Source organism: Meleagris gallopavo, chromosome 9, assembly GCF_000146605.3.
Source record: "Meleagris gallopavo isolate NT-WF06-2002-E0010 breed Aviagen turkey brand Nicholas breeding stock chromosome 9, Turkey_5.1, whole genome shotgun sequence".
In the NCBI taxonomy this organism is placed as follows: Eukaryota; Metazoa; Chordata; class Aves; order Galliformes; family Phasianidae; genus Meleagris; species Meleagris gallopavo.
This window is the reverse complement of record NC_015019.2, coordinates 15,493,690-15,505,776: the sequence shown is the minus strand read 5'-3', so window position 1 is coordinate 15,505,776 and position 12,087 is coordinate 15,493,690. Positions and strand designations below refer to the sequence as shown.

General features: G+C 40.9%; 1 protein-coding gene across 7 annotated transcripts in view; it reads left to right on the top strand.

Annotated features, from left to right (window-relative positions):
- The first annotated feature begins 17 nt into the window (after positions 1-17).
- XIAP (X-linked inhibitor of apoptosis) overlaps positions 18-12,087 on the top strand; it is a 20,405-nt gene continuing 8,335 nt past the window's right edge. Inside the window, exons 1-3 of one of the 7 annotated variants that reach the window (XM_031554698.1) lie at positions 19-116; positions 5,093-5,181; positions 10,699-11,601. In XM_031554698.1, coding sequence (XP_031410558.1) covers positions 10,728-11,601 — 874 coding nt within the window. In that variant the 5' untranslated portion in view covers positions 19-116; positions 5,093-5,181; positions 10,699-10,727. Of the gene's footprint in view, positions 117-324; positions 639-3,122; positions 5,182-8,365; positions 8,886-10,698; positions 11,602-12,087 lie in introns of those variants that run through there. The other 6 variants (XM_031554697.1, XM_010715402.3, XM_019618293.2 and 3 more) reach the window with 6 other exon arrangements.

Below are 12,087 nucleotides of genomic sequence, written 5' to 3'. Positions count from 1 at the left end.
GAGGCGTTGCCACGGGGACGGGCGCGTCTCCTTAGCCCGGAGCGGAGCTGCCGAGGGGAAAAATGGCTTTGTGATATCAGCTGAAGCACGCAGTCACGGACCGTCTACTGCCTGGGGTTGTGCTCTCACCTACAGCTATGCCTGGAGCGGTGTTTGAGTTGCCTTGTGGATGCGGTGCTTGAGTTGCCTTGTGGATGCGGTGCTTGAGTTGCCTTGTGGATGCGGTGCTTGAGTTGCCTTGTGGATGCGGTTCCTCCCACAGCACGCTCTTTTCTTCGCTTACACAAAAAGAAAAAATGTTTTGCTGATGGACGCTTGTCTGCGGCTCAGTAGTCATTTTGAACTTTGCCTCTTCTACTTTTTCTTCCTTTCTTTCTTCCGCCTCTTGCTTTGAAGAATCTTCTTTCTGTTCTTTCAATAAAAATGCAGTTCTGTTCAGGTTTTCTCAAGTGAGATCCTTGTTCACTCCAGTCATGTTTTCTTCACTTGTAATTCAGGGCACTTCAGGCAGTTGTCTTTGGCATAATAGCTATATATTGATGCCGATCTATTTCTTTTTAATATTCAGTGTGGTTCTGCCTCTGTACTGTTGCCTACCTGGTCCTCCTGTCGTACTGCTGGGTTCCATATCCGTGGACGTAAGGGCTGGTTTTGGTCTTGATGATTGCAGTGCTTTTTAACTGTACTATCGGTGGGCATTTACTGAAAGCTACATTTGTTCTTGAAGCTACTTTCATATATTTTTACAGATCTGCTTTGTCTTGTCATTGCTGTTATCTCATGCTGTGATTTTAGTACTTCATGTAGCTAACTGGAAGGACTTTCTTAAATGAACAGCCAGAAACTCTGAGGCCTTATACTAGGCCAATTTGGAAGGAAAAGCAACCAACCAAAGGAAAAAAAATGCCTTATTATCTAGACAAAATGTCAAATCCTTTCTTAAATAATAGCTTGATGCAGTTAAATTAGATGTATACTAACTTAATTACTCACTTTGTCTTTTGAAATAACTGCACAAGACAAACTCACTCTAAGAAAGCAAGTTTTCCTTCGGGGAGTTACTTGAATAAGTCTTTATTTGGATATATATATATTTTTCATTTTTTAAGTGCTTCCTTTTGCTGTCTTGTAGTTTTATTTAGCGCCCTTTAGAGAACACACAAGTACTTCTGTCCTTCGGAAGATGGACACCCACGCCATTGGCCAAGAAGGGCAAAGAAATGAGTTAATGATAGCCTTGTACTTCCTCTGACCTTGCTCCTTGGACCCAGCAGCAGGAGTGAAAGAACTCTGATGTGGGTGTGGTGGTTTTGTTTTTTTTGTCTGCTGCAAGTGATATGAGACAGACTTGCTTTTGTTATCAGAACAGTTAGAAAATGTGTATTCCTATCAAGGCTTTTGAAATATGAAGGTGGATTTTGCTGCAGGCTTCTGTGCGCCCATGATAGCGATGGTGCACCTGTTTCTGTACTGCCAGGTTGGGTGAGACAGCCAAAGGGAGTTGAGGAGTTGCAGAACATCAGTGCATAACTTGATGAAGAACTCCCTGTGAAGGAAAAGTTTTTTTTATTATTATTTTTTTTTGCCTAAGGATGGGTGGAAAACAGATGAAACTAATGTCTGCTTTGGTTAATCTGCTGCTGACCTTGGTTGGTGACAAGGGTACTAATTTCTTAGGGAAAAGCCATTGTAAATACCCTTTGCATTCTTCTTATTTTCTGTCAGGAGTTAATGGGTGTAGTCTCCTGCAGCTTCTTATTTTTCATAGTAAGAGATCCACGAGAAGTTCTATTCAAAAGGCTCTGAACACAACTGTTGAAAGTCAGGCTCTAGAAATAGATTTCTGAACCTAAGGAGAAGAAAATAGCAGTTGTGCAGGAAGGCTGAAGGTACGTGAAAATGGAAGAAGGCGTGTTGCACAGCCTGGATTAGGTTGTCCTTCAGGACTAGGAATGCTAGTATTTTAATTGGTGATGCTTTGTAACTGCTCAGACTATGTCACAGAATGTTCTATTTTTTGCTTTTTCTATTCTTGGTTGGTTGTCAAGTGGATACGAGCAATAAGATGTTTGATCCTTCATATGTTGCTGTTGAGTAGGTGAAGAAGGGACAGAACTTGATTTCACGAGGAGAGATTCTGCACATCTAGTTTTAGGAACGTTTCCTTTTTTAGAAATGGAAATTGTAATACTGTGTGCACAACTGAAAATTGTTACCAGAGAACCTGTGTGCTTTCTGTGTTAATTTTGGACTTGATGACTATCCAAAATCTTCTTTACTAGAGGGCAGGTTCTATTTTAAAGCTTGCTTAGTGGAATCTTGTTGGAATTGAGAAGCCATCCTCTGTGAACAGTGTCACTTATGCAATATAAAACATAAAATGAAGCTGCACATGTCTTGAAGTTCGCTGTCCTTCCCCTTCTGTGTCCTGAACAGTTTCTTATTAAACAGTAAGGCAAGCTGAGTGCTCTCAACAGGTGCAATTTTCATATTTCACTTCTGGTACTGCGTTAGAGTTAGTCCTCAAGTCATCCCAACTTGCTAACAAACTTCAAATTAAAGTACAGGGGATAATTTAAGAGATTCCAAGCTCACAGCTGTGTGTCTGCACACCAATTTGTGTGTGTATCATTTCAGCCCATCAAGGAATGACCAAGCATTGCTGCTAGTCATTCTGGGAAGTGCCGTGGTGCCGTACCCACGGGCTGCTGTTTGGCACAGATGATTTGGTGTGTGAGCAGCCCTGCTGGGCAGAGGTCATGGGCTCCCTGCACTGCCCTGCTGCTGCAGCTTCTTCCTTTATGGTCCCAAGGATTCAGCAGTTTTGCTGTGGCATTAATCATTTTATTGTAGCTGAGGTCCAGTCTTGTTATGTCCCCTTGAGGAGAGCTGATCTCTTGTTTAGTCTTCTCCCTCAGTTATAGGCATAAATGTTTTCTAGCTGAGCAGTAAAAGCATGTGATGCCAGAGGCTGGAGCACAGCTCAGACTTGAGAAGGGAGGTGTACCCAAGGTCACTGCAGGTTTTCCCAGGCTGTTTTTATCATTGCCCACTTAGTTAATACATTCCTATTGACTGGCTTTTTTTTTTTTTTTTTTCCTTCCCTAACCAAGCAGAGCAGTAACTCTGTATTCCTGCAGTGATACAATTTATAATCAGTGATGGATACTTTTTTTCCTTTTTTTTTTTAACTCAGTTGCTTGGGAATCGACCCCAGTCGCTCCTAATTTTGGGTTTTAGGAGGGTTGGAACTGTACAACTTGCTTCTTTGCTTATTGAATTTGTTTTGTTGTAGCTCAGGTGTGTGTGTCTGCTCTGGTCAGAGCTGTTAGGGTAGGTGCTCTGTAAGGGACTGCAGCTTGTCTAATTCAACTTGGAGGCAACTAATGGTCATCCTATTAAATTACCTTAGCTTTAAAAGAAAACAAACCAGTCCCCTGAAGTACTGGTAGGCTTTCATGGATGAAAGTGTTTCAATTTGGAGTGTTGTATTAAGTACGGATTCTGAGCTCTTCACTATCAAAACCAATGGTTCTGCAAGCTCAGCCGCAATTTTCTTACGCAAACCTTGAAGTTAAATCGAATTCCCATTAATACAGAAGTGTATGAGCTAAAAGTTCTGAAGTTAAACCATGAAAACAATATGGAATGCAAATTTTGGATCCCTTAAATTATACTTCTTAAATATATGTAGAATATAAAAATGAATAATCTTGTGAAAAATACATTTTTGCTTTCCCTTTATGTAATTCTTTTGTGGTGCTATGGAATTAGAAATATGTAAGAGGCCTTTTATAAGAGAGAGACCAGTAAAATATTTAAGAACATTCAGTTATTGGTAAGGAATATGGAAACAGCATGGGAAAAACTGATAGGCTGATTTTCCAAAATGTGCAAAAAAAAAAAAATAAAAATCCACTTATGTTGAATTTGTTATTTCCATACAGTTCATCTGGAAGGAATACTTACAGAATCTCCTTAAGCTTAAATGGTGCAATTCCAAGAATCTGTAATTAAAAATGGTAGTTAAATTGCAGACAATTTTCTGTATGGCTACAAGAGCACAGTGCCTCTCTTGAACAATATTTTGTTATATTTCCATTTATGCTACATATAGCTTAATAACAGTCACCCTACTAGAACTGCTGGAGAAATTTGTCAAGATTGCTTTTTCCTGTTTGTGTGTTTTGTACTGGGGGGGGTTATGTGAAGGTAGGTGCTGTTGGAGTTCTCTGCCTTTGCCTTTAGACTCTTTCCACCTTGTTCTCAATATGCTTGAGGTTTGGATTTGGTGGGAAGTTTTTGACTTTTTTTTTTTTTCCATTCTCCTCTACCTTATTTTTAGATACTGTCATCTGTAGGCAATTCATTTCAGTGGCAGCAACTGTCAGATCTAAACTTCTGCTTTGGATAGGTTTTCTTGTGTCCAAATTGAAAAGGCCAACCTCTCTCTTGCACTTTACTGTGCATGAAGCACTTGCAAGGAGCTTCGTTCCTTCCTTTTCCCCAGTGGGAAGCTAAGCTAAATAGGGCTGGTCTGAAAACCCTAGATATCAGCTGATGCACTCAGATGAGATTTGGTGCCAAAGCAAAGGGTGTTGTGTACGTACCTTCCCTCTTCAAACAAGCAAACCTTTCCAAGCAAAATGGCTAGTTTTTTGGTTTTTTTAATCACAACTATATGTAGATATGAATGTGCTCAAATTTGTAAATACTTTTAAAGCCTCTTTCCTTATTCGTCTCTGTAAGTACAGCTCAGTGAGTAGCTCCTTCTTTGATCGAATTGCAGCTGAGCAGGCACAAAGTGACATATGCATGGTCTGTGGTATGTGTGATCAGCTGCTACGGCGTGTCCTGCTTGATATTTACTTGGTGCACTGCTCTCACATTTCAGAATTGGGTCGACAATAAACACTAACATTGCTCTCATAGCGAGCGTGTCAAGCAGTACGAGTTCTGTGTTGAGTGCATGCTGTGGCCAGGAACGCGAGGCTGTGCCACGGTCCGTCTGGTTTGAAGGTTGCTACCATGCTTGGCCTTTGGAAAGAGACAAGAATTAAAAATAACTCCTTATAATGTCAATCTGTTTTAGGGCTGAGGATGGAAATAATAATGTGTGATAACGTGCTTCAGAGAGAAAAGCAGATCGGTTGTTTTTCCTTTGAAGCATTCCAGTCCGAGGTAATGTGATGGTGTCATATTTTTGCATAAAATCATAGTTTGCACGAAACTTGAATTGGAAATGCCTGACTTGTAAAACTTAGGCATACAGTTCTGCATGTCAAATAAGGTTTTGTTGTGAACTTTGGTCTTTTTTCCCCCCATCTGAAGCTTAAAAAGTAGACTGTTTAAATGGGTACTTCAGCCTGAAAGTGGCAGATGCCTTGTGGCAAATAACCTTCAGGCGCCTAAAAATAGGATGGAACTTGGCTCAGCTTCTGGAAGTCTTTCAGGTTAAAATAGGCTTTGTTTACTCATTTCATATAGAAGGAGGTATTTAATAATATATGTCCTGGCTTTCTAAGTTTTTTCTAAACTTAGAAGACTAAGTTTAATCACAATAGAAGATCCAGAAATTTTAATTAAATCTATGTGGAAAGGGTTAAGTAAATCCTTTTCTAAACTCAGGCCTGCTGTTGGCATGTACCATGAAGTGTTACGTATGTGTGTGAGGTGGCTACATATTATTACTTTATGTTCCTCAGTCATAAACTGAATCTTTTTTTCTTCTGCAGTTAAATAATATTTTGGAGTTCTGTTGCTTTGCAAGATATTGCTTTTCGTCATTATCCCATCTGATATGTAGTCCTGTAATGTTACACAACAGAGCTGATGTTTCAGTTTAGTCTTCCATTCCTTCCCTCTCTGCCCAAGTGTTCCCTTCTCAGCTCCTCAGTGTCCTTACAGCACACAGCTTCCAGCAGACACCCAGAGGATCAGCAGAGGAAGTGGAATAAAAAATACAAAGTGATGTATGTGGTAGTTTGTCTCATGCTGTTACTTCTGCAAGGAGAGTCTGTCACAGTGTGCCACCCACGGGATATTTTGAGTTCTACAGCCTTTATTTTTAAAGGTGAGAAGTTATTTCAGGAGAGGAAGGAAAAGAGGCATGATTAAGCATGATATGCTTATAAACATTCTGGAAACAAAACTTTCCTAAAAGAAAAAGATTGTTTGTGACCAAAATCTTTAGAACAGAGGGGGCTGGGCAGTGGTTCAGTGAAAGACACCAGAGAAGCAGCAGGGCCTGGGCTGGCACGGCAGCAGAAGGATGACCTGCAGGGCAGCCCTGGCAAAGGGCACTGCAGACTTTGGGGCCCTACTCAGGATACGATATGAGTTCAAGTTGCTTTGACAAAGTACCTTATTTACAACATGAAAAATGATGACTTACTGTAAGCAGTGCATTCATTTATAAAGAAGTTCACCTAGTGCACATTAGTATTTATTCTTTCTTTACTATGAGAGTGGTGAGGTGCTGGAACAGCTGCCCAGAGAGGCTGTGGATGCCCCGTCCATCCCTGGAGGTGTTCAAGGCCAGGTTGGATGGGGCCCTGGGCAGCCTGGGCTGGTATGAAATGTGGAGGTTGGTGGCCCTGCATGTGGCAGGGGAGTTGGAGATTCATGATCCTTGAGGCCCCTTCCAACCCTGCCATTCTGTGATTTCTACACTTAAATAGTACTGTTGTGTCGAACTTTTTTTGTTCAGAGTTGAAAACTTTCAGTAATGAGTTGCAGTAATGCAATATGAACCCCTGTTAAAGTGATGCTTACACAGCACAGCTTACAGGTACATAACTTGCGGGAAATGGAGGCATGATTATTCTCTCAACTGTTTTTTAACTTTGTATATCATGCTCATTGTTATAGTAAGCGGTCACCCTCAGACACATGAAACAAAAAGGTACAAACCAAGGGAGGTCTTTGTGTCTCCAGGAAATCTCTGAGGCCCATCAAAGTGGGGCCTTGCTCCGACTCCTCCCCTCCTGCCAAAGTTCAGAGGGCGGATAACAGAAGGGCTGAGTAGGTTGTCTGTGATTGCCTTGGCTGTTTTGTTTGCAGCGGATCAAAAAGGGATGTAGAGGCTCTGTTCTGGTTTGAAAGAGCATAGAGAACAGATTTACTGTGTAAAAACGCTCGTAGGATAGGAGTTGTGATTTTTGTCATTATTTGTGAACTTGTTTTTATGTAAGTACAAGTAAAAGCACACTGCTAGTCATACTTTGGAAGCATGCACATTTGTTTTGTTTTGTTGGTTTGTTTTTTTTTTGAGATACCTGCTGAAAAGGAACCTCCGAGCTTTAAAGGATGTGAAGTAGGCTTTGTTTGCCACCTTCTGGAAAGTCTTTCAGGTGTGCAGATAAGAAAAAGAGTATGCTGCTGAGGCTGTGTGAGTAATGCGAGCTATTGGACAAGTGAGGTATAGTAACGTTGATTCCAATTCCATAAGATCATTTGATCTCTTTATAGGAACAACCTCAGTGGATTTAAAAGCAAGGTTTTTAACAGGGAATAAATATGAAACCTTAAAATTGTATGTTAATAATTATTAAGGTTTTTTAAAAATGTATATTTACATACCTACAGCTTTCATGTTACTGCATGCAATTACTGAGTTTTGCCCTTTGAAAGTCAAAGCAAATGCACAATTCAGATTTCTCAGTCAGTCAATATAATTTATTTGCTATCTCTGAATTTGTTGAGCTAAAACCGTACTGCAATGTTATTTCAGATGTTATTATGTTGGTTACAAACTGACTTACAGAAGTAATTGAAGTTGGTTCTTCTTTACTATGAGAGTGGTGAGGTGCTGGAACAGCTGCCCAGAGAGGCTGTGGATGCCCCGTCCATCCCTGGAGGTGTTCAAGGCCAGGTTGGATGGGGCCCTGGGCAGCCTGGGCTGGTATGAAATGTGGAGGTTGGTGGCCCTGCATGTGGCAGGGGAGTTGGAGATTCATGATCCTTGAGGCCCCTTCCAACCCTGCCATTCTGTGATTCTGTAGTGCTCAAAACCAGCCTTGTGCCCACAGCTGTGCAGTAAACATGCCACTTCTGAAGTGGTTTCTCAGCCTGCCTGCTGGCTCCTTAGCTTTGTCATTGTGACCAAGTGTGCCACGACCTTCAAAGCATCATAATTTTCCCCTCCCCATTCTGAAATGTAAAAAAAGGTTTTGCTCTTCCTGTAGAGGTTGAATCTAGTATTGTTTAAGCAAAGAGAATAATTCAATAATTGTAATATCTGCACTGACCTTGCAGAAAATAAAATCAATATTGACACAGCTGTTGAAGGACTGAAGCTCAGAGCCAGCCAGAGCCCTACTGGTTTTTAGGTGATTTCAGTGTTACACTATTTGAAGTGTCTTCTTTCTTTTTTGTTTTTTTTTTTTTTTGTTTTTTCCTTCAAACTGTCTCAGAGAAATGCTTCTCATTGAGTGAACAGAGCTGTCACAAAGGGCTGGATTTGGGTGTGCACGTGCTTCTGTGGCACTGTGCTGAAAGCTTTGATGACAGTGCGGAGGGTGTCTGCCAAGTTGTGCATGGTACATGTAATACCTGATGTTTGCTTTATCTATCTTACGGGTATAAAACCCGATCCTAAATGCCACGAGCAGCAGAAGGCTGTAGTGGCCACCTGGGTGAGAGAGGCTGCTGTGTGCTGGCTCAAACTCATTCCAGACAGCTGAGGAGCTGCTATAAACACAGGGGAAGCCAGGTGCATCAAAGCTTTACTCTCAGGCACCACAATGTCATTCAGCTGAGGAACACAGCACCCTTTCTTGAACTTGGCACCCCGAGCTTGGATGTGCACTCCTGGGGAAAGGGCCCTCTGTGCCAAAAGGGCTATGAGTGCTTTTCATTAATGATTCCTACCCGTAACAAGTTAGGTAGGTGCTTACTTGAAGCGTTTTTGTCTCAAATGGAGGGAGCAAAACACAACAGTTTTGCAAGAGGAACTACTTAGGGGATATGAAGATTTCCTGTGAAAATTCCAGGGTTGGTTGCTAGTTTTGCTTTTAGACTTTCCTGAACGCTCTCAGTGCTCTGAAATCACTGTTGGCTTAGCAGCTCTAAAGGGAAATGTCCTTTGACCACTGAGTGTGACTTGGCATGCCCTGTATTATTTGCATGGTACAGCTAAAAAAGGAATCAACCTTCAGTTGGTTGGCTTATTGGAAAGGTTATTGCTAGGAATTTTGGGGGGATTTTTAAAAGAAATGCAGTACTGTTTTATCCAGACCGTGTGTCATTTTTTGTTGTAGGGTAAAGAGAGGAGTTTTTCACTCATGTAGTTCTGTGGATGCAGCTACCAAAGCACTGCTTTTGTGAGGCACTAAAAATGTCAGTGTGTGCTCAGAGAGGAACCAAAACTGTAGCTTGTTTCCAGGCTGTGCTATAAGTCCTGTGCATGCTTAGGGGAATAAAAATAAGGATAGATGAAAGGTATCTGCTGGATTTGACATTGTTGATTGTAAAGCTAAGCGTGCATTTTCAGGATTAGCATTTGGCTTTGTAACATTACAGTTAAAATATGGGAAACTTCTGTGATTTATTTCTTTTTCCTAAGTATTTTGTGCACTTCGCCTTGTGTAGAGCGAGGCCGCGGCTCTTGAAGTCTGCATCTGCCTTTGAGCTGAAAAGGGTTGCTCTGTCTCGCTCTGTTCTGCTCAGCAGCTGGGCAGCACTTTGTGAATTGATGGGGGAACCACGTATGTAGGATTTACCACTTCCTTCAGCTAAAGATTGTTACAGACAAAAACAGCCAGATGAATCTCGTACCTGAGTCAGTCACTACAGTTGGAAGGCCATTTCGGAGTCCTCTCCAGAGGACTGGGATATGTTTCTGTTGAAGATTAAACTATTTGGCAGTGTATTCTAGGAGATAGTTCTAATTTGTAATGCTTACCTGTGCCTCATTTATTTATTTACTTATTTATTTTTCTGAGGAGTGTAGTTTTGTTCTGTGGAGTGTGGTGGTTACGGGTGGTTTGTTTCTGAAATCTTTGTCATCAATTCTTAAGGCCTATCCAGTTCCATAAATCAGGTCTTTAAGGGGGGAATATACTTTGTAACCTCAGAAAAATACTATTTTCTCTCTCATCCCTCCCCTGCTTGTTGATCTCACGTATCACTGCTTTGGTATCAGTGCATTCAAACAAGCCTCTTTCCTCCACCCTGCTTTTCCTTCTGTACAGTCCTGTCCGGCAGAGTTGACCAGTCGAGAAAGCACTCCAGTGTTTCTCTCAAAAGGAGTTACTGCATCCAGTCAAAATTTGACATGTTTTATTCCATTAGATTGTATATTTAATTCTATAACTCCATATTCTTGGCTCGGAAGCTTTCTGACAGCTTTTGTTTAATTCTTCCTTAATTTCATTATTCTTTCAGTATTCATTTGCTAAAAAATAAAGTATTCTCTTAAATAGATGAATGTGTAAATCTGTATGCTTCCCAGGCAAATTCTTGTTAGTCATGTTTTGTAATGTATTCCTGTAATGCTTCTTAATCTTCCTGCCATTTCTTACGCTTTATTTTTATTTTGGTTTGACTCTGGATGGTGAGGAGCAGGTGAGGTGAGAAGAGAACAGATGTTATTTTAATACATAAGATGCAGCCAGTTGAATGCCGTTCATTTCCGTGCTTGTGAGTGTGTGTCCTGAATCCTTGTGTCTGAAGATAACACAAATATGCTTTGTTTAGGGAATCTGAAGGAAGCACCCTACGAAGAGATGACGTGTAATGGCCCAGATAGCTCCGAACCTGGTGCCACTCCAGCCACTGATGGCAACCAGGAGTGGACCCAGGAACACGACCGACTAGGAACCTTTGTGGAGTTTCCCCCTGATTGTCCAGTTCCAGCATCAGCACTTGCTCGAGCTGGCTTTGTTTATACTGGAGAAGGTGATAAAGTCAAGTGCTTCAGTTGCCACGCGACTGTTGAAGGATGGCAGCCTGGGGATTCTGCAGTTGACAGACACAAAAACCTTTCCCCAGATTGCAGATTTATTTCTGAGTCTGCTTTTTTGGAAAATAATGTACATCCTCTTGTGCAGAGCCACCGGCATAGAACTGAAAATGGCTCCAACAGTTTAGCCCTCTCAACTGCTCTGGAGGACTTGTCTGATGTGGAGGCAGATTACCTGTTGAGAACCAGGCAGGTTGTGGACATGTCTGATACTCTGTATCCTAAAAACCCCGCTATGTGCAGTGAAGAAGCCAGGCTGAAGTCCTTTCACAACTGGCCTCCCTATGGCCTATTGACTCCAAAGGAATTAGCTAGTGCAGGACTCTACTATACAGGTGTTGGTGATCAGGTCGCGTGTTTTTGTTGTGGTGGGAAACTGAAAAACTGGGAGCCTGGTGATCGAGCTTGGTCTGAGCACAAGAGGCATTTCCCCAAATGCTTTTTTGTCCTGGGTCGGGACGTTGGAAATGTTTCAAGTGAATCTATTTGTGCTGAGCTTGGGAGAAGCTGTCTAAACAACGAGCAGCATCCAAGGAATCCATCCATGGTAGAATATGAAAGGAGGATACAAACATTTCTCACTTGGATATACCCTGTTAACAAGGAACATCTTGCTGAAGCAGGGTTCTACAGCACAGGTAAGACAGACCTCCAAATGACAAATATATCTTACAAATAAATGTTGTGCAGATATGTTTTATTATGAAAAATATAAGCATTTTCCTATTCTAATGTAGAATTTTGCCAGGTTTTAGTTGAATTGAAATTTATTCTGCTTTCCTCTGCAAACTACTTCTTGCATTTCTCTTGCAAGATTACATCCATCCTATCAGGTATTTTTATTAGCATAATACAAAATTATCATGTATGTGTGTGTGTATATATATATATGTATGTATGTATGTATATGTATATATGTATATGTATACATACACACATATATATACATATATATATATATACTTTGTTTTTTAAACTATTATTTTCAATAATTGCCATTGTGGAAGACATGTTAGGAGGGTTTTAGCAAATAAGGAAAACTCATTTTGATACTCTGCTGCTAAAAATACATATATATATATATATGTATTTCCTTATTATATATATATATATGTTTTCCTTAT